The following is a 22,082-nucleotide window of genomic DNA, read 5'->3' as shown; positions in this document are numbered from 1 at the left end:
CGTCATTGGACACAGAGTAACTGCTGTACCTCTCCGGAGTTCATTTCCTAAGGACCTGTCCAGCACATGCTGCGGTGAGATTTAACCGCCTGGCTGAAAAGAACGGCCACAAGCAGCAGGCTCACGCTCACCAGCCGCTCGTGCCTCTGCCGTGTCGCTGGCTGGGGGTGATGGGCTGGAGCCTGGGTCGAAGCCGTCTGCTTTGCCCAACTCTCTGCGTGCAGAGCCTGAGAGTAAGCGTGAGAGCCGTCTCCGCAGATCGGTTGGGTCAGAGACCTTGATGTTGGGCTTTGCCCAGGTCTTTGAGTGCATGTTTGAGGAAGAGGCAAGAAGATGGACAAGTAAATGCTTGGCCATGCTGAGACCGCGCGCCGAGGGTGAGGGAGAAAATCCCACATTTTAACAGCTTAGAAACCATAAACCATCAAATTGATTCAGAAGCTGCCTGGCTCTCCGCAATCAGGGGGAACCTACAATAACATTTCTTGAAGTCATTTTGTCTAACCTGTTAAACTGGTCATATTTAAAAAAAGCACTTTGCTACTAAATGTTATGGGAAGCCGTGATTCATGGTCCTGCTGAGCCATTTCCATCTGGCAGGAACTTTATTAAAGGCAGCCCGCGCCCTGCCACCGCAGCAGGCTGCAGTCACTGCAGGACACGGTGCTGTCGATGGCTCCCTCTGCCAGGCACATACATCGGAGGGATGCTCGGAGACGCCGCTTACTTCAGAGGAGATTTTTTGTTTAATGGGGCACAAATCAAAATAGTTTAGATGTGCTTTCCCTGCCATGATGCTTTCCCTTAACTTTTGGAGAGGAGTATAAATTGATATTCAGTATCAGAGCGCTTTACAGGAGAGGTCTCTGCGTGGATTTATTGAGGCAGCTTTTCCATTTGTCTGCACGGGGAGGGCAACTCCTCTGAAGCCTGCCTTCCTCCATGATCGCGGGCGGTAAAGCGTGCGTGCATGTCCCTGCTGCAGTGGCTGGGAAGTGCTTCTCTGCAGGGTGGTTGAAGGGCTTGTTTTGGCAACTGTAGTATTTGGCATTTATTGTGCTGTGCCAGTGGGGTACTGAGAGCCCCTACCTGAGGTCTTGGGGCCCGTTAGGGGCTGTAGGCCACGGAAAAAAGAGTTTGTAACCCCAAAAGCCAGGCTGTAGCAGCTGGATGGGGAAGCTGGTGTCACCCCGCGGAGAGATGGCACAGGCCAGGGCGGGGAGATGGGGGAGGCATGAGCTGCCAGCTTCCCCCAGGAAGCATTTGGGAACATTTTCGATTAAATACATCTTATGTGTGGTTTTAAACTAGGTTTTGTTGGTTTAACTGGGTATGTTTGTGCAGAGGGCTTTGGCAAGACCCTGGCCACTGCTCTTTTGACGTCAGAAGAGACTCTCTAATCTTTTTGGTACCCCAATGTTACTGCTTCCCCAGGGCATTTTTTCAACTTGTTTAAGGCAGTTTTGCTATTGTTCAAAAAAAAAAAAACCCAAAAAGAAAAGACACCATAGAACGAAGCGGTCTTGGTGCATTTACCACTGTGGGTGGGCTTCAACGGTGTTGAGAGCAGAATTAAGACATTTACCTGGCCTCTTCCGATCATGCCAATGGCTGTGATCATACCAGCACTATATATAGATACAAGTGTACTTGGAGACTGCAGAGCAAACTGCAATCCAAGATAAATGTGACATTTTATGGCACTTAAGAGTGCTGCCTTAGAAAGTGTCCTGTGCTGCTTGCCAAGTTAGGAAGGTCACACATGTTCTTTCTTCCTTTTAAATTGTCGTCTTGTCTTACCTGCGTGCTCCACCTGCATGCCAAAACCCGCTACACTTTGTGTTTGCATTGTAATGTGGCCGTTTCAGAGTGCTGCTTCTTTTGTTTCTCTATTGATTAGTAGCCGATCCATACCTAGAGGTCTATAATGTTCCTATGATTTAAACTTTAACAGTTTCATTAACTGTCAAGTACCTTTAGAGCAAAGGAATCCCATATTTTAACTCCCCTCTCCTTGCCAGTATAAGATTTGTGGAAGGAGACTTCTTTTTCCGAGAAATAAATAAATAAAGCCCCAGCTTTCCGAAAAACCCTGAGGCCTCAAGATCTGACTAGGAAAGAAAGAAAACCATTCCAAGATATTTAATTGTACAGGGGGCTTACAGGATTGATCGAGAGCTTAGCTTTTTACAATAGTCCAGTGAATAAGAAATGCTCCTGACAAACGATCGATGATGGGATAATCACTCTTTATCCCCCCTCCTCATTGTTACCTTCTTTCTTCCAGGAGAACAGGGTTCAGAAGTCAAAAATCTTTATAGACGCTGCTTTTAAATTAAGCAGAAAATAGACATTGACATATTTGTTAATCTCACCTAAATCATTACTGGGCCTGGCTGGTTTGACTGTACACCGTGAGTGTGGCAGATAGGCCAGAATACATGAGCGTTACTGGCTTAAGTGCATGCATTGCCATTTAAAACGGGGAGGTGTAGGAGCCTGTGAATTTAACATGGATAAATATATATAATTTTTTATTCTGAAGGTTATAAGAGTAGCTTCTCTTAATTAAAACCTTCTTACTAGCATTTGAAAGGTTAGGTAACATTTATATTGTTAGGCATATAAAAACATTCCTTCCCTAGAAAGAATCATTGTATGGCTGGCCTGTGGCTTGGAAGTGTGCCTGTGTGTGTGTGTGTGTTCAAACCCGTTCTGACTTGGAAGAGAAACTCTGGAAGGAAATGAAAACATAGGTAGTGCAAAGTAGATAAGAACAGGGCCAGGATGCAGTGGGCCCCTAAAGGTGGGTCTGAGCCAAAGCCCCGGTGTCGCGGCGCTGTGCATGAGCTGCTGTGGTGCTGCACCCACTGGGGAGAGCCGCTGGGGTGCTCAGCCCTTCGGTCTGGCAGCCCTGGATCATCGTGTCTGCGGGAGGTCAGCCATGGATGCTCACAGAAAGAGTAGGAGCATTGTGTAAATGCAGCGTGATGCTTTCCCCAGGATGCTGTCTCAGCTTCCAGCAGTCCTGTGGTTTAGAGGCTTCCTGAGAACAGATCAATATCTGATCTTCATGCTTAGAAGCCTGTGATGAACTTCCCTTGCATGAATTTGTCTGATCGCTTTCTGTGAGCCCATTTGTACTTTTGGCACCCAGGACCTCTGATGGCAGTGAGTTCCACCATTTGATTTTGCACTGTGTGAAAGTCTTCCTTGTTGTTGGGGTTTTTGTAAAGCTTCTGCCCCCTAATTTAATGTGGTCTTGCTGGGTGGGACTTGGATTGCTCTGGCTTCTCGCTGCGATTCCAGAGCCAGCTGTCGTCAGACCGGACAGTGGCCGTGGAGCTGCTGAGGACCCCCATTGCTCAGCTGCCCTCCTGCCTCTCCCCAGCGATTGCCTTCCACGTCACCCAGCCTGGAAGTGTGGCAGTTTAACAATAAGTGTAGATGTAATGGTAGATGTTGCATTTAATCCCATTGACAATCCTTCTCCAACGATAAAGATTAAAAAAAAAAAAAAAGCTCGGTGGTGGTCACACACCACAAAATGCAGTCGTGGTACTTGGGCTACAAGATAACTAGGACAGGAACATTGTCCTCCGGCTGAATCACGGCATCAGCTTTTGTTCCAGGTTCTCCCGTTGACTTCTTGTGCTACTGGGTAGGACACCTCTTTGTTTTATATCTCAGTTCCGTACACTGAAGGCACAGTCATGCTTGCATGTCTCCCAGGCACATGGGCGGTTATATTAACATTTGAATGGAAGGTGCCGTAGGACAGTTGAATGTTACATCCCACCAGTGCTTGGAGCAAGACTTGTCCATGACCCGGCTTCAGATTGCCAGCGACCTTGGCTTTAAAAGGGGAGGTGGGATGGGAGGCAGCTGTGTCTGAGGCCGTGAACCTGCAACCAGAGCTTCTGGTGTGGGTGGGAGGTTAAAAAATGGCACAATTCAGCAGAGTATCCAGTACCATATAATTTGACTCAGATTGCAATCTTTGCTTAAATTGAACTAAGATTGGCTCTAAATACTCTGCCTCTGCACAAGGACCTCTTGCACGTGTGTTGGTGAGGCAGTGTAGGAGAAGCATCAACCTACTCCTGGGCCAGCTTTGACCTGGTGTAAATCACTGCAGGTTCAGCGAAGAATTGCTCTTATGGTTATGCTCCCTGTGGCCTGTTACAGGGAGAAGAGGGGATTTACATTCTTGGTTTGATAAAGGGGCAGCTGTGGGAAGGAGCACCTTGTTAGGCTGTGGGAAGCGGCAGGAGCTGTGATGTGCCTCCACAGCATGATGTGTTTCCCTTTGCCTGACTTAGTCCGGGTCAGGTGATTCCAAAATTAATCGGAAACTGTTTAATGCATGTTTTTGTTTTAATCAAAGTTAATTTTAGCTGAGCTGAATGATTTAAAATAAATTAAAAATTATGAACTCCAGAGGACATTATCTTCTTGACACAGTTTTATTCTTGTCCATCGTGTTAGTCTGTGATTGAGACTATTGTGTGCCAATCCCTGGTAAACTGAATGTGAGTGGTTTTGGCATCTCTAGCGTAACTTGTGTTTTCCTTAATGAGGCAGTGGCTCTAACAGCTACTGGTAGGAACCAGCCTGCAGGAAAACTTGAAATTGTGTAGGTGGTTTTACATTGTCCGTGTTTCTTGCTAAATGAACTGCGTGTTGGGACATTATTCTTTTTTAGGAGTAAGTCCAGTAAATGTCACTTAATTGATGGCTCAGCTCATTGGCATTTAAATGGAATAGAGTTTCCATGGTGAAAACTCCTTTGAAGCTCTCGCCTGAATATCGGTGGCAGGAAATCTGGGCTGGAACACTTAGATTTGACTCAAGACTCTGCTTGGCGTTGCTGGAAGCTGGTGGTCTGGTGTTTGTCCTGGCCAAATGTAGTCTGGGTTTCACCTGTACGCAGGAAAAGAAGAAACCTCCATTCTCCCCCTCTGAACTGTCCAGAGCTGCTTGCCTTTCCTCCGTGCAGCAGTCCTTTTTACACCCCTCTGCTTTAACCTGTCAAAGGTCTCTGACGTGTGGCTGTGCCTGGTTGCAGGTACCCCTGAGCTGAGCCCTGCTGACCGAAAAGAGCTGGAGACCAAGCTAAAGGAGCGGGAGGAATTCCTGATTCCCATTTACCACGAGGTAGCCATGCAGTTTGCTGACTTGCACGACACACCCGGCCGGATGCAAGAGAAGGGTGTCATAACTGTGAGTATCACGGAGCTTCCCTTGGGGACATCGTTGGAGGGTTTGACACATGGGAAATGGCAGTCTCCAGTCTGGAGGCAGCCTGTGGGCCTGCAAATAAACCTCTGCCCCAATGACTCTTGCCACAGGAGCAAACCCTCTCCACCCGCCAGCTGTTTTCTGGTCCCAGAACACAAGTACATCATGTTTTCTAGCACCTTTACCTGATCCGTGTCCATTTGAGACCCCACATTTTCTGGGCTTCACTGGTAGCTCGTTAGCGACCACATCAAAAACCCCACAGAGGACGCTGCAGCCTGCCCTGGCAGAAAGGGAGGGCAGGGAAGGTGGTGAGCCTGTACCCGTGGGGACCCTCAGTGATGGGAAGGGCTGTGATGGCACAGCTGAAGGCCAGCTCTCGTGTCAGGATTACAACCCTGGGTGATTAGATTTTCCTAGTTCCCTCTCCCCTTGGATGTGAGTGTCTTGGGCAGCGCTGCTCACCCGGGAAGCTCTGTCTCTTTTTGCAGAAGGGAGCAGACTTCTGGTAGATGAAAGAGGCTGGATGGAGCTTCTGGTGACTGAATGGTATGACAGGGTGGAAGTCTTCAAAGCTCAGCCGTGGGAGTCTTTGTATTTCTCTTGTGCAAGCGGTATAACTAAGTATATCATGAGCGCAAGCCTTTTTTTGCCATTGGGAGTAAGGCATATATATTTCTCCATGGAAATGTTGTCCCTCACTCATTTGTCCTTCTCCACTTATGTCTTGGGCAGGACACTCTAGACTGGAAAACTTCCCGTACCTTCTTCTACTGGAGATTAAGACGTCTTCTTCTAGAGGATGTGGTAAAAAAGAAGATCCATGATGCCAATCCTGAGCTGACTGATGGGCAGATCCAGGCTATGCTGAGACGCTGGTTTGTGGAAGTTGAAGGGACAGTGAAGGTAAATGGAAAAGCAGTTTCACCAAGGCATTAGTCTTTCCTGGGCTTAAGTTCAGTGGAGTTCTCCGAGGTGGAGTTTGATCTCTGGTTTTCGATTGTAATGTCCACAAACGTTTTAGGTGATGAAAGAAAACTTCTGGGTAATGTTCCAAGTCATGAATTGTTTTATGGGGACACTTTTTATAGCAGGCTAGAAAAGCAAAATAGGTTTTTCCCAAGCACGTAGGACCATTGATACGAAAATCTGAGCATCTTACAAAGATGAACAGCTCGCTCAGCAGAGCGAGGCAGGGCAGCGTGTGGGAAGAAGGCTGCGCAGAGGTGCTGCTGCCTGGCAGAACTGGCAGCAGAAGTCCCAAGAGTCACAACACATGCTCTATATACCAGCCCTGAATATCTCCATCTCCTTGCTTCTGTGCACAGCATCCCTAAAATAGCACTGCGGAGCTGCTCGCAGTTACAGAGGCTGTTATGGAGGAGCTGTCCTAGCTGTGCAGACCGCTCCCTGCGTACCCTTGGGATCCTCTGTGATGTGAAAGCAGGGGTTTTATTTTATTTTTAATTATTCTTTCTTACTGAATAATATCCTCAATCCTGCTCTATCCCACTGACACTGAGAAGGGTGTGGAGATTCACCGCTTGTATCCAGATGTTTTGTCTGGCCGACATAGAGCCAGCCTATCTTACCCGCCTGTCCTGCTGCTTGCAGAGCCGACCTTGGCCATACTGTCCACCTTTCCCCTGGGATGCCCTCGCCTTCCTTCCCTTTCCCCAGGCCAGGAGCTTAGAGATGGTGGGGACAGATCACGGTGCCTGGCGGTCCATCACCATTGCCACGTCTCAGCCCAGGGGAGCCCCTGCTGTTCTTCCACCAAGTGTCCCACGTCCCCTGGGGTTGTTCCACATCCCCTGGTTTAACGCCAGTCGGAGCGGCATACCATCAAAGGCAGGGACACGGATCAGCTGTAAGATCTAACTGGCAGGGGCTTGGGGTTGGGGGTCGCCTTGGCATCATCCGCAGTCCTCATCTCATAGCTGTGTTGAGGATTTCTTTTTTAATTGTGCTCAAACTGGGAAGCTGGCAATCTCTGAAGAGCAGTCTCCGGACATGCTCTTAGGTTGTTTTTGTCACAGTCCTCCAATCTGAGGGTTTATTTTATTTTATTTTATTTTATTTTATTTTATTTTATTTTTAAAGTCACAAACACTCAGGGGTTCCAGAAAAGGGGGGAAAGTGTTCTCTGGAGGGCAGCAGGCTTTCCAAGGTAGTGTCTGAGCGTCTTTAAAAGCGGGCATCTCGTTAGCTAATACATTACACCAATCAAGGAGAGTTATCTTAAGCCACAATTAATCTGCTCCCTGGCATATGTTGATAGGAAAGCATCATGCTGTTTCTTAATTAAAAGCAAACGGATTAAAAATGATTAATAAGAGTATTAAATATTCTCCTAAACTAAAAGCTTTGGGATTCTTGGGTAAATCTAGCTTTACGCAGGTCTGCAACCGTAAGGCAGCTTCTTGGGGTTTTTTTTTTCCCTTCCCTGAAATCTTCCTAAGTGCCCTACTTTGTATGCAGGGAGCATTTCTGTCATGTCTAGGGGCAGAAGCAAGGAGCAAAACCTAACGAGTTTAAAATAATAATAAGAAAAAACAATGAAATAAGCAAAATCTTGAGGTTGAAATGACATCACTGATTTAAGACAATCATATACATAAAGAAAAAAAAAAATCCCAGTTTCTTATTAAAGTGCACAGGCAGGACGAACGCTGGGGGCTGGAATAGGGTCTGCACTTCGGGCTTCCTCACAGCAGTGCCGGCTCTCACCCATGGGTGTAGCAACACCTTCATCAACATGGGGAAGGTGTGCTGCTCGTGAGAGTCCCAGGGAAGAGGGAAGCAATTTCTTGGATAATTAAATATATAAACAAAGGGTGAGCAGTGTGGAGGCTCGTGGACGGGGTACTTCAGGACACGGTTTAGTGGGCATGGTTGACGGTTGGACTCGATGATCTTGAAGGTCTTTTCCAACCTAAATGATTCTATGATTCATCAGTGTGAGTGCTGCCTTTGAGCTCCTCTCTGGTATTGGCAAGGATGGTGGAAAATCAGCTTTGTGAAGGCTTGTAATGGGCTGGCGGCTGCCGAGGTGCAGGCATCGCTCTGTCGGGAGAGCAGGAGAGGTGAGACGATGCTTCAGACGGCGTGGCCGGCTGGAGGAACGCGTTGCATGCAGTGAAGCAGAGTCCTGGTAGGAGAAGCATTCTGCTGGCTTCACTGCTATGGCTCCAAGGGTTTCCAGGGCCTTTGCAAACATGCTGCCCCCCCGGCACCGAAGCTTCGCCTTCGGGTGCAAACATCCATCGTGTGCTTCTGCCTCCCGCTCCCCCGCCAGCCCCTGAAATCACCCTGCTCCCGGTCAGGCCGCAGAGGCAGCAGGAGGATCAAAGGTGTTTAAGGTTCCTGGTTGGAGCAGTGGTTGCTCTGCTCCCTGCAGCTCCCCGGGGTCTGCGCCCATGCTGGGAGGGTGCCCGCTTGGCCCCACGGTGCATTACTGCACCGAGCTCATTGTCATTCTGACTTTGACTTCGTTAGTGATAACAGAGAAGGATAGTGCACCTTTAAATGACGAGCTTTGTGTTTAATTACCCAAATAAAATGACATAAATATGAATGAGTGCTAATGGTGGTACTTGCTTTTCCGGAAACCATTAACAAAACGATTCTTAAATGATTTGTAAAGAAAATGAGAGGAGAAGAGAGGAGCGAGAAGGCTATTAGGCGTCTAACACACTCCTGAATTATTATGTAGTCAACTACCTAGCAAATATCAGGTGAAATGATCTTGCAAAAGAAAAAAAGAAGGGGTTTGTTGCCAAGGCTTTTCAGGGATGTGGGCATCCCGACCTCCTCTGCAGTGCTCACACCTGCTGAAGGGGCTGTTCGGTTTCTGGGCTGGATCGGGGATCCCATGATTGTTGGGGGACACTAACACCAGGTCAGTCTTTAGGTGATGGGGACTCGTGGGTCCCGTGACAGCTTAGTACTGGGAGAAGCCCCAGATCAGCCGCGTCTCTGACCGCCCCTGCCCTCACCTCAGGGTCAGTCGTATTTTACCAGAAGTTGGGCATCTGATCACAGAAGGAAGCTGGGATTTTAGCTGGGACAGCTTCTGGGGCTGATGCAGCTAGTTCAGCTGCAGCCACTGGCAGCACTGCTGCTTCCGTGGTTCCCCTTTAGTCACGTTTATGGAAGGAGATGCAAAAGTAATATATCATCTTTTGACTTCTGCTAATTGTTAGTTGTGTTTATAAAAGCCACGCACACTGGGAAAACCAGAGGCGGCTGCCAGCCAAATGTTTTACCCACGGCTGCCAATAATCGTGAGTTAAATTTTGGGAATGGTGCGTGGGGAGCGGGAGCGTGCTAGCAGCGGTGGTGGCACAGCACTGGGACACCAGGTGACACGTGTGGTTTGTTCACAGGCATACTTATGGGACAGTAATAAGGACCTGGTGGAGTGGCTGGAAAAACAGCTGACGGAAGAAGAAGGCGTTCGCTCAGTTGTGGATGAAAACATCAAATACATCTCGAGGGACTACATCCTCAAACAGATACGGAGGTAAGCAAACTACACACACTCTGCCCCTGCAGAACAGGGATTTTAAAAAGTTCAGCTTCTGATCTCGGCCATGTGCGCTTCCCCAGCTGAGGAAAATGGCAAATATATAAGGAGTATGTGGAAATGCAGTTTCCTTTGGAAATGCAAACACAGGGGCAAATGTGGACCTACTGTGCAACAGAGGGATTTGTACAAAGTCTACTCTCCTCTTCCTCCTGCACAGGCTGTAGTGCTACTGTACATGCAGGTGCCTTGAGCAAAATCAGAAAGCAGCAGAGCAGAGATCTAATCCAGCAGTATCTAAACCTCCCTGGCCATGCCTGCCCTTTACTGAAACAGGAGCTGTGAAGAGCCAGGGCACAGAAATTTCACTGCTAATGTGTCTTTTCTCCATTTGAGGCAGATAATGGAAAATTATTTTAGAGGGCTGCATACCATGTGAGGCAAGGAGAGAAAGCAAATCTCTGAGCTGGGCTACTGCTGTCAAAGCAGTGTGTTGACCACACATGGCCAGAATAGCCTTACAGCTTCCTTCTCTTTATTTTTTCTAGCCCCAGACTTTCCAGGCAAGCTACCTAGTTTCTTCTGTGCTCAATGTCATAACATGTCCAGTTCCCTTCAATTGCCGTTTCAAACTACACCAAATAAACCCTCACATTGGTAGAGTATCTGTTCCTCCTGCTTGTAAGAGTTATTGTGCGCATTCGCACAGACATTCATCCAGCAGAGCCAGTTAAGCCTCGTGAGCCAAACGCTTTGCTAGACTTGAACAGATCTAATTTTGATAATTTTTATGTCTTACACTGGAGGTCTCTTAAAGCAGCTTTGCCTCTGAGAGAGCTGGGGGAGGGCACCGAACTGCGGAGTGAAGCTCCTGTTCTTTCCATGTCTAACTCCGTAGGGCATCTCTTCCCGTCATTTCCACCAGTTTCTCCATCCGTGCTACAGCAGACGGGGCTCTGCGTCATCTGGGAGGGGGAGATGCGGGTGCTCTCGGCAGTCTCTGAAGGTGCTGCTGGTGGGATCAGGGCACGCTCCAGAGCTCCTGGCCTCCCTGGGTCCACACGGTCCGGCCTCTCAGGCTTTCAGCCTCCGTGCATGTCTGAGCAGGTCTGCCACCAGCAAATTAAGTGGCACGAAGGACCTCCAAGCGAGCACAGCTCTTGCGCTGCTCGCAGTCAGCTCACACAAGTGCCTGCTGCCTCGTCCAGTCTCTCTTAGAGACCCCATATTTCAGTCCTCCCCACCGAGCCTGGCGGGGAGCTGTTGGACGCGCTCTGGTGTGAGTGCCAGGGCTGCCGTCACTTAACTCTCGCCTCTTTCCAGCCTGGTCCAGGCCAATCCGGAGGTTGCCATGGATTCGATAGTGCACATGACCCAGCATATATCACCCACCCAGCGAGCCGAGATCGTGCGGATCCTCTCCACAATGGACTCGCCTTCTTCAACGTAAGAGCATCGATTTCCCACACTCCCCCCTGCCCGGTACAGTGGAGGGGAAAAAAAAAAAAGCTCAGAATTGCCCTTTGTCTGCTCGACTGTGACCACTGTACCGAGACGGGGAGGCTCAGGGAAACGCTGGAAGAGTGACATTTTTATTTTTTCAAATCAGACTGACCAGAGGAAGTGTGTTCTTTGGCCAGAGACATGAGGAAAATGTATAAACACAAGCGCCTGCGGAATTGAGTTACAGCTGTCTAACTGTACCTTATTTATTTAACAAAGCGTGACTGGACCAATGCATCAGTTCGCTGTTCGGCTGCTACCCAAAAGCGCTACAGCCAGGCAATGAAGGGTGCTCCGGTACCATGAGGTCTTGGCATAGCAAAGCAGGGGCTCGTTTAAATTACACCCCTGTGCCCCTGCCTGCTTCTCTTTTCACATCCCGCCTAGTAGCGGCAGCTTTGTGCTGACAAGTGCCAATGTTACCCCCTGCGAGAGCGTTGCTGTAGCCGAGGATGGGCTCTGCCTCCCAGGAGCGGGTGGGAGCCCAAGATCCTCCCGCCTGGCGTCCTGCGGGTGAGTGGAGCCCACCACCGAGTTAACCCTCTTGTCTCTGTCAGCCAGTAGTGATTTGTATTTCCAATGTCTGTCTTGTTACTTAGTAGTAGAGGAAAAACAGCATTTAAGCCGGTGTGGTCAGGGCTGTCCCCATGCCCCAGGCAGGCTGTGGGGAAGGATTTTGGAGGCTAAGTCCCCGCTCACTTTGCCTTTGTGCCCAGTTCCTTTAGAACAGGTCAGTAAACTGTGTGAAAAGGCCCTTTAGGAGGAGGTAAAAGAGGAGACCAAAACCCAGCTGCTCAGCCATTTCTGCTCTTCCTTCCCTACTTATTTTGAGGGATAACAGACGTTGGCAGTCCCAGTGTTGCATATACTTCATGTAAGTGCTAATCCCTTTCATACGGGTAGGTAACTGAAGCAGAAAGCAGTTACAGCCTGCCAGGGTAAAGGAGGGGAAAGGACAGAGTCAAATACACCAACGTGGTTAGAACTGCAAAAGGAAATCTCGGTCTAATGCATCTGAGCAAAGTTTTTCTCCATTGGCCACCTCTGCCCTGGAGCTGGCTCGAGCGGAGCTGCCTGCGCTTGGCTGGTCCTGTTGCGCGGCTGGGGAAGGGACCGCCATTATACACGTGGGAAGATGGAAATATAAGAAAAGTTATTCTTGGTAATTCCGTTCCAATGGTCACTCTCTGCAGCTGGTTGGGAATAGTCGTCTCTATGGCAGGTAAGTGCAGCACCGGCACTGAGCCAGGCTGCCCAGGTCAGAGGTGTGGCGGCAGCGCAGATCACCGCAGGCTGACCCCAGCCCCGGTCCTTGGCTTATTTCCACACTGTTTTTTTTTCATGTGGCTCCTGACCATAATAAAAGATCAGAGAAGTTGGAACTCTGGAGGGAAGCACGGTCAACCCCTAATACTTAGCATGCTGTTATGGAACTTGGTCTAAGTAGTACTGGAGAGCTTACACCAATGATTGTCTTAAAAGTATTTCAGATTTTACAGCTCTGCTTTTAGTATAGCATGAACCAGAAGGGATGTTTTTATGAGAGAATTAATTAATGATGATGCCAGTGCCTCGTACCTGTACTGTTTCCTTCTGAAGTGCAGTGCAGCCCCTGGGTGCGTGTGGTGCCAGGGCTCCTGTAAAATTGAGGTTCAGCACCAGGGTCTCTGCTCTCCTCCCTGGGGGGACAAGCAGCAGCAGTGCAGCCCTGCCCCGTGGCCAGCGGAGCTGTGTCGTCTGAAGGACTAGCTTTTTCTTAATAGTTAAGAACCCTAATTTGATTTGAAATCCCACTAGAGCCCCCTGAACAACCCCCAAAGATGCTTTTACTTACGCCAAGGCGGGCTGCAGCAGGACACACAGGACAGACAGAGAATGTCTCAGCCAGGCAGGACCGCTTGGGGGGCATCACGGCGCGGGCGACTCGTTGGGCTCCTCCTCCGCTGTCAGCGGGATTTCCTACGTGGTAGTGTCACAAGTCAGTCCCTTATCCAGGATGTCTGCAGGTGTTACGGGAAGTGTCCTGGTGCCCACTGCTCCGTTCCTTCCGCTTGGGGTGGGAGCCATCGCTGCCCAAAGTCTCTTGCCTGCTGGGCAAGAGCAGACCCCTGTGTTTCAGTGTTACAGGCACTGCGTCAGGCTCCACTTAATTTGGGGGTAAAGTAGCTCCAAAAAACCAGCCGTTAGGTAACATCGGAGCTGGTCCGAAGTCAAATTCCAGCACTAGCCCTGGGAGCCCCCGTGGAGGTCCGGGTCACCGCAGCGTCACCGGCCGACGTCCTGGCCGTTCTCCCCCAGCCCCGGCTGTGGCCGCGGTGCCGGTGCCGCAGGCGTGTGGGTCGGTTACCCAGCGGGGCAGGGGTGGCGGGGAAACCACCCTCGGTACATACGGTTCTCGCTGGTGCTGAAGTATTTCACTTACCTCAATTTCTTTTAATAAAAAGAATGAATTACATCTCTGTTGCCGGGAGTGGAAATCTGTCACCCCTCGTCCCGAGCACCCCTCGGGGAGCTCTGCTTTTCCTTAAGGCAAGAACAAGGAGTTCTCTGCGGCACCTCTCAAACGAGGTCTGGTGGCTGCCGATGCCGGGAGGATGGAGCCGAAGTACCTTGTGGTCTCGGCCGTGCCCCTCGCCTGAGCGTCTCGGGCTCACCACAGAACATTGCCTCTCGCCAGGCCCCTGTTGCTGCTCTTGTTCCTACCCGTGGTCAGACTCTGCGGATGTTTGAAATAAACCTTTTGAGATGCGACCCCACGGGCCAAAGCCCGTCCTGACACCTCAGCCAGCCAGAGAAAAGCAGTACTCACACAAATCAGGCACGAGTATTTACCTTTCTCCAAGCTTCACCGTGTCCCCTTCGCATCCTCAGCAGCAGGAGCTGGCCGGCCGGCGCTGAGCCGTGCTGGAGCCGCGGGTGCCAGGGCAGACGGACCAGCTCCTCGTCCCACCGCGGGCTCTGGTCTTTGCCCAGCGCTCCGGCCATAACTCCCAGTCCAGAGCCGCCATCCCAGCGAGCCATTAGCAGGTCCTGTTCCTCCTCCACAGATTTGTCTTTAACAATACAGTGCCAGAAAAAAAAAAAAAAAAAAACAACAAAAAAAAACCAGAAAGGAAAAGCCTAGCCCCCGCAGGCAGGGACCCGCTCAGCAGGAGCCCACTGGAAAGGAACCGCCAGGACCTTTGGTTGAAGGGTGTCCCCTGCCAACCCGGCAGCTCGGTGAACACAAACACCTTTCAGAAGTTCCCCACATTAAAGGTGGGTATTAATGTGACATGTTAAATGGGACCACGTTAGCAAACACAACCCCAGCAGTTAATTTTTCATGCATTTCTCAAACCAGAATCCTGATAGTTAAAAATTGGGGGGGTGGTGAGGGGAGCAGACCCTACTGAACTCCAGAAACACATTTAAAACTCTTTAGCCTAAAATATCTACATATTAAAATGCCAAGAAAAGAAGTACCAAAGCTGTAAGCTCTCAAAAGCCCAAGATCAAAGTGCCATCATCTTTTAATGTAAACCTTTTGTTGCATCAACAGTCTTAAGAGGGATGAGAGACATCAAAATAAAAACTGAGACAAACTGTGGCTTTGTAGCTGTTTTTTGTTTTAGTCTCTTCTCTCAATTTGGGCCATGAAATAGGTCAGCTCCATTACTGATCAGCCTTCCCACAAATATTTAAAACAAATTGAATTGCACACCCAATACCCATCACAATTACGCCAGGCACAATAACTAAATTAGCAATTCAACAAAATAATTGGAAATGCGATTCTCTCTATTCCACAGCCTCCCTCAGGGGTTTGGCCGATCTATGGGGGGAAAACTCTGCTTTACTAATTCTGCAGCTAATTAGAGACACACTTGTAAATGAAGTTGTTTGTCTGAAAGTTGAAATTCTTTGCTGTTGGGTTTGGGGGGGGGATTAACACAACCCCTCTGTCCCCCCCATCGCACACATAATTCCCCAATACACCTTCTAGTTGCTGTGCAATGTTTTGCAAAGGTCTAATGCCCATTTGTGTAGGTACTAATTAGCAGCTGTATCATGAATTGATAAAGAATTAATATTCTATTGGGGGGGGAAAATATCTCACTTGCTGTTAATTGGCAGCATTAGGAAAACTTAGCGGAAATCATCCTGGTTATCTGTGCCCTTATTAACCAGCGCTCAAAGCTTCTGACCACGCCGCAGCCCCGCAAGATCAGACGCAACCGCTCGGAACCTGCCGGGGCTGCCGCTGGGCCACCCGCTCCCAGCGGGAACGGGGCAGGAACTGGGACAGCAGCGCCTGCCCCAGTTTGCCCAGACCGGGGGTGCCGGGCTATAACGCACAGTCCAGCCTCCTCCGGCGCACACGTAGCCCCCTCCCCGGCCGAGCGACCGTCCTTCGGGCGCGCTGGGGGCTGCCGGTGTCCGGAGCCGTGCAAGGTGCCCACCACCGCGGCGGCGTGCGAGGACGGAGCCGCCGGCTGCCCCGCTGCCGGACACGGGCACGTCGCCGCCGGAGCCTCTCCGGGCGGTGGCTCTGATGGGTTGTTACTCGGGGATTACAGGGGCTGCACTTTTCTCCTGCAGCGTATTTAAATCCAGGCGAGGGACCGTTTTCATGCCAGGAATAAAGCGCTGCCCTTACCAGCAAGGTCAGCAGATGAAACGGGGGCCTCATAAGCTGACGCTGCCGGCCCAGGTTCTCCCCGTGTATCACACTGCCCAGGTGGGGGGGGATGGCAGGGAGAAAAGCCTGCTTAAACACTGATAAGTAAATTCAAAAGCATGCTTAGTAGGGCTTTGACTCTTATCTCTTCAAACAATACGAACGAGAAGTTATCACATTTAAAGTGTTTCATATTACCCTTTTAACATTACATCCAGCTCGCGCTCTCAAAAAAAAAAAAAGAAAAAAAATCAAGTGCCCTGGTGCTACAACTTTAAAGGACACAGAAGTCAAACTGGAGAGGGGTGGCACAGCTGCGGCGTGTACCATCAGCACCCCCAGCCTCAGCCACAAAGAGAGGCCAGACAACTTGCCAGCACAGCAAACCCCAAAGTAGGGTAGGGACGTGGTGCTTTCTGTTAAACATCCTTAATGCTTGCGCTGACAGTGCAAGCAGCATGAAACCATTCCACCGACACAAACTTTGGAAGCAGCTAATTTACTCCCCTTGATGCCTTTCCGAATTGTGGTTATTAAGCCATAAGATTTTAATGATGTCGGAAGACCGCGCAGCTTTGCTGCTGCTGAGAAAAGAAGTACGGGTACAGAGCAACGGTGCGGTGGAAGGTGCCACCGTCACACACGGGTTTCTGCCCATTGCTGGGGAGCCGGAATTAGTGGGGTGCAGGTGGACGGGGGGGGACAGGAGGTGACATTGCCAGGATTTGCCATGGAAGATGCTTACACCCAGAGGACCACAACAGCTGGGGAGGCGTGCGGGTGTAAGCCCTTCGCACTGGAGCAGCCCACTGACAGGCTTCACACTAAACTAAACAAACCGGCTCGCTAATGACCATGGGACTGCTGCTCACCATACCCTGGTACAGGTGTCTTTTAAAATAAATCAGCCCTTCCCTGTAGCCACAGACCCTTCAGCTCCCCGGCCGGTGCTTTGCCTGTGACTCTCGCAGCTCGCGTGAGCTTCATGGGAGGGATGAGCATCACCGCTGGGCTCTTTGCTGTATGTAAAGTCATTAGTGGGGTCCTGAAATAGAAAGGGCAGCAGAGAGAAGCCAACGGTGACATTTAGTGCGTTTCTGCCTGGCAAATTTTGACCAGAGAGCTGTGAGCTGGAGGGGGACGGGAGAAATCAATGCACTTCCCTGAGAGCTGCAGCTACTGCTTTGCTGCAAGCAAGCATAAAGATTTATTCATCCATGATACGTATGTTTTCCACACAAAGTCAATACTCACCTTGGCACTTACTTATTTCCTGAAGCCAAGAAAAATGCTACATTCTTCCACAGGGCAGGGAGCCTGGCCTCCGCTGCCGCCTCTCCCTGCATCGATCGAGAGGGCTAAGGACCAGCACCAGTGAGGAACAGGGAAAAGAAAAGCTCCGATGGCTTCGTGGAGCCTCCTGGCACAGCCAGTGCAGCCTCCTGGCACAGCCAGTGCTGAGGCACCGGGCCCGCAGCTGCCTAAAGAACAGGCAAAAATTCAGGTAGTACTCCTGGGTGCACTGGTCAGAGGAGCTGGCTTTAACATTATCACACTTCTTCCCCCCTGCTTTAAAAAAAAAAAAACAACCAAAAAAAACCCAAACACCTCACAACTCCTCCCAGGGTAGCGCGCTGCTTCCTTGCCCAAAGGAAATATTTCCATAACTGGTTAACAGGCCCCTCAACATTAGACTGCACAGGGCTGTCCCCAGGCTACTTTATGCCAGAGAATAGAATTCAGCTAAAACTGCATGCCTACCTACACAGGTGTGCTTTTTTTCCTGCTTTTAAACCCAGGATTTCACACACCACCCACTGCTCAAGCCAAGTCTCTGCAGCTGAGCTGGTTCTCCCTTGCTGGGGTGGACCCTTTGCTCCAAACGATATCGAAGGTACTGGGAAGCTACTTACTGGAAGCAGGTGACTAGAAGGGAGACTTAAATCTGTAATGATGAGGTGCAAAAATGATTAATTAGTATCAGCTCTGCAGGCAGCTCCAGGGACACAGTGAAGTGCAACAATGCAGCTACATAAAAAGTCTTCTAAGGGAAAAAAAAAAAAAAAAAAACAAAACCGTTAAAAATGTGTTGCAATACATCCCCTTTCAAGCAGAGGCAGGACGGGGGGGCAGCACTGCAGGAGCAGAGGGAAAGGGGTAATCGCTGCGAGGAGACACAAGATGGGATCAGCTGCTCCTGCACACTGAGCCTCGTCTGCTGGGGAAGCATGGGTCATGGAGTGGGCTTCCCTCCCTCCATACAGATCTGTTACATACTTAAAAACTGAATATATTTCTATTTAAGCTTAATAAGAAAAAATAATTTAAAAGTAAAATTTAGTTGCCCACTGGAAAGCTGGTAAGCTCTAACTTATGCAGGGAAAAAAAACCCCAGAAAGCCCTTGTCTTACTAAGAAGTTCAGAAATGGGGCTTTTCAGTCGGTGAACAAAAAAATGTGAATACTATTGCAAGCCTTTGCATTTTTGTGATGTGTGCTGGGTGTCATCAGCACAACACCCACTGCCCGGTCGCTGCCGAGCGGCTGTAGCAGCCGCCCTGTGCCTGTAGCTCAGCTCAGCGGTGACGGGCCCACGGCACCGTATGGATGCTCAGAGACACAAGGTCCCTGCAGAAACTTCCCCATGTCATGACTCCAGCTGCACAAAAAGTTTCCAGCCCCAGTCCCGCAGTGCTCCTGCCTCTCGGTCTTTTAAAACTCCCGGCATGTTTTGGCTGTTCGCTGCTGCTCGCACAGCTCCGGCTCTGTGCAAAGTGACGCCGGTCATTTAACTGGAGATGCCGGTTAAATAACACTGTGCTGGTGGGGCCAAGAGAGGCCGTGGCTGCTGGTACCTTTTCTGCACTGATCAAACTTCGCCAGTCAGTTTACAAAGCATTTTAATTAGAGCGCACAAAACATAAAACAAAGACAGCGCAGTTCATGTGGTCACAAGCAATGGCCATCTTACACGCATATATATGCACATGTTATTTACGCAAGATAACCTCCATTTCAGATTGGTCACAGCAGGCTAACAAATTCCCCTTACTGGGATTTAATTTCTGGCTTCTGACCTTTGGATATAAAAACCCCACAAAACCCCTCAAGTGAGTCATCTCCTCTGGCCAGTTTTACATTCGTGCTGGCATCCTTCAATAGCGTGTCATGGTGATGGTGAAGACAGGACGGCTCAGAGTCATGATCAGCAGAAATAATTAAGCGTACAGGATCAATGCTGGACTGAAAAATTCACCAATATGTTCTAATTGCAGAAATAGCCCCAGACGTACCCCCATGTTGTGCTCATCGCCAGTCAGCAAATGTCCCTGTGTGCAGCGAGCGCTCATTCAGAAACAGCAGTGAGAACTGGGAGCTCTGGCTGTCTGCAAGGGAGAGCACCTTTTCTCTGTTTTAAGGCCATGTTAATTATGTAAATGACATTTAAATCCTCTTGACTCGGTGAAAAATAAAAAGTCACACATTCCAGATACGCAGCCAACGACCAGAACAGCACGCTTAAACACTCCCCCCTCCCCCCCAGTCCCCCAAATAAAAATCTCAAAGGATTTAATACAGACGTGGGTGACCTGATTGCAGGGGGGGCTGGTGGTCCCTGCTGGTCTCAATCGCGTGTCCCCCCCCCCCCCCGGCAGAACACTGTGCCCGTGCTGAGCAGATATTGCAAAATCAAGGTCAGGAATTTAAAGAGAATAGTTGTTAAAAATGGATTGTCTTTGGGAGGAAGCAGAGTTCATTTTAAAGCTAGAGAGGAGGGTGTTCAGCCAGGCTAAATGTCTCCTCACCCCCCCCCCGCTTCTTTCTGAGCCTGTGTGATTTAGCAGTAACCGTATTTGATGTTCCTTCAGTGAGGTTTTTGGGAACAAACCAGCAGCTGGAGAGACCTTGCTCTGGGTGCTCCCGGGCAGCTGTAAGTGACCCCACGAGCGCAGGGAGCGGAACCCCCCCGCGCTGGCCAGGCCGGGGGTGCGCGGTGCGGAGCCTGCCGGCGCGGTCGATCCGGCGCGGTCGATCCTGGCGCGAAGGGCCGACGCTAATTCTGCGCCGGTTCTTCGGGACTTGTTAGTTTTCCGAACAGCGAACGATAAAGCTCCGTCCTGGCGAAAAGAGGAAGGAGGAAGGGGGGAAAAGTTACTTTTCAAGGTCAAAATGGGAGCAAGACGCTGCCAGCAAAACCATCCACTCCTTATAATGAAAGGCCTTGTATAATTAAAAATGCATTCAGCAATCTTTCTTTATTAATAAATACAGGCAAAGGGGAGAACTTGCATAAGACCAATCACACGCAGTACAGAAGTATGTAAATATTTCAGTGTGGCTGGATACCGTATCTCTAGAGAATGATGTTTTCTATAAGTTTGCCCTTTACAGACAGGCTCTTCAAGTAAGAAAACAAGATTGAACATTTTAATAGGATGTACGAGACCACAGAGCCATAAGGAGGATTCAATCAGACAGTCTACGTGGGACTATAATTTAGTTTTCATACATTTTCTTGGACTTGACGGTACTTGACAAACAATGAAAATGACCCAGCAACAAGATTCCAATTAATATCACATATGCAGCAATTCTGATAACAGAGGCAAGTTGCCCCTTAAAAAAAAAAAAAAAGTGTTATTTATCTTTAATTTTAGAACCAAAGTAACCTGCGGAGAGAGATGGGGGAAAGGAGAGAGCAGTTTTATAAATCACGCATTTCTGGAAATAAAGAAAAAAGCATTGGGAGAGCCTTATTTTCTACATACATACGCGCTTTCTAAAGCAACAGCCTGTTGTAAGAGGGTGGAACACACAGAGCGAAGTGCTGGTTACTCGGAGGACGGGATTTTTTCCTTCACAGCATGCTAACGGCCAGGGTTATTAGAGCAATAACTGAACGAGCCCATTGCTGCGGGCCACCGTCTCGATGGTTCGTCAGGGCCAGCGCCTGGGAAAGCAGCTGCTGCAGAAGCTGGGCCAGGAAAACTGTCAGGACAGGCAGAGAAAAGAGACTTCTCCACCACTCAAGAATGAGTAAAACACGGCTTCAAAGGATGAAATTCAGACCTGACAGAGATGACACTGTGATTTTGGCTGCCTCCTCAATTAAGACCACACCAGGGCCCACTCTCGCTAGGGACTGCTTTGATGCCTTGCTCCTTCATGGATCAATAAAAGATGGCAACTGGTTTGAAAACTGTCTGCTTCTTGCAGACACTTCCACTGCAGAAAGTTACCTGTCAGCCTTGTGAAAGAAGGAACTTCTAAGTTTTGAACGGTGATGGCAGAAAACCGCCAGCCATTAATCCCAGAAAGACAAGGAACAAAGTATCCGTTCCAGCAGTGCAGGAGGATGGATGGACGTGCATGGACCACTGAGACAAGAAACCATTCTAATTCACAGGGCCACATCTCTTTTAAATTAATTTTCATTTAGAAGCTAATTAACCAATCAGCGGCTCTATCCTCAGAAAATGAGTCTTTGGTGAGGGATGCGTCTCCTTACCTAACAAAATGGTTGGCGCCGTGTTTTCTGCACAAAGCTCAGCCGGGACTATGAAACCACAACTGGAGTATCTGTGTTAAATCAGGAGCGTGCACACAAGTTTCACACAAATGCAAAATCAAAACACTTCTAGAAAATGGAACTGATGATACATGAAAAGCCGAAAACTTTGACACTTGAAAGAAAAAAAAAGGAGGAGGGAGAGGAATGCCTCACCCAAGCCTACAACATTTCCCATCTTTCTTGACTGTTAACTGATAAACGTAACTCGTTTTTGCCGTTTCAACTGAGAAATCAGCTGGCAAGCGGCGCTACTGCCAACAAGGACATTGCAACTTTAAGGCTCCGTCAAGTGATCGGAAGGAAAATGCAGAGCGATGCTATTTAGTCCTCCCACAATCACGGCCCTCCAGCCTCGCTTTGCCGGCTCGGCTCAGACCCCGTCATTACACTGAGCAAACATTTCCACTTCTGCTGCAATCTCGATGAAATTCCTGGGCAGAGCGCAGCGGTTCCTGTCCGCAGCAGGGTTCACGTGTCGGGAGCAGAGGGGGAAAAGCTGAAACTGGTGTTTTGATAGAAGATCATTTCACACTCAGGTGGGCAAAGCTGACAAACACTCGCGGCTTGCTCCTGTCAGCG

At 49.4% G+C, this 22,082-nt stretch overlaps 2 protein-coding genes across 10 annotated transcripts in view; one reads left to right on the top strand and one right to left on the bottom strand.

Moving 5' to 3' along the window:
• The window catches only part of ACACA (acetyl-CoA carboxylase alpha), a 140,991-nt gene extending 127,264 nt beyond the window's left edge, over nucleotides 1–13,727 (top strand). For all 8 annotated transcript variants that reach the window (XM_041126817.1, XM_041126820.1, XM_030028210.1 and 5 more), the window contains 4 exons: nucleotides 5,069–5,223; nucleotides 5,977–6,147; nucleotides 9,630–9,766; nucleotides 11,093–13,727. In XM_041126817.1, the coding sequence (XP_040982751.1) occupies nucleotides 5,069–5,223; nucleotides 5,977–6,147; nucleotides 9,630–9,766; nucleotides 11,093–11,219 (590 nt within the window). In that variant the 3' untranslated portion in view covers nucleotides 11,220–13,727. The remainder of the gene's footprint in view (nucleotides 1–5,068; nucleotides 5,224–5,976; nucleotides 6,148–9,629; nucleotides 9,767–11,092) is intronic.
• Nucleotides 13,728–18,814: 5,087 nt separating this feature from the next.
• AATF (apoptosis antagonizing transcription factor) overlaps nucleotides 18,815–22,082 on the bottom strand; it is a 56,867-nt gene continuing 53,599 nt past the window's right edge. The window contains exons 12-13 of one of the 2 annotated variants that reach the window (XM_030028214.2): nucleotides 19,959–20,049; nucleotides 18,815–19,910 (exon numbers count right to left, since the gene is read on the bottom strand). In XM_030028214.2, coding sequence (XP_029884074.1) covers nucleotides 19,986–20,049 — 64 coding nt within the window. In that variant the 3' untranslated portion in view covers nucleotides 18,815–19,910; nucleotides 19,959–19,985. Of the gene's footprint in view, nucleotides 20,050–22,082 lie in introns of both variants that reach the window. The other variant, XM_030028213.2, reaches the window with a different exon arrangement.

The sequence above is a fragment of the Aquila chrysaetos genome, chromosome 10 (assembly GCF_900496995.4).
Source record: "Aquila chrysaetos chrysaetos chromosome 10, bAquChr1.4, whole genome shotgun sequence".
In the NCBI taxonomy this organism is placed as follows: Eukaryota; Metazoa; Chordata; class Aves; order Accipitriformes; family Accipitridae; genus Aquila; species Aquila chrysaetos.
This window is presented reverse-complemented; position numbering and strand designations above follow the sequence as displayed.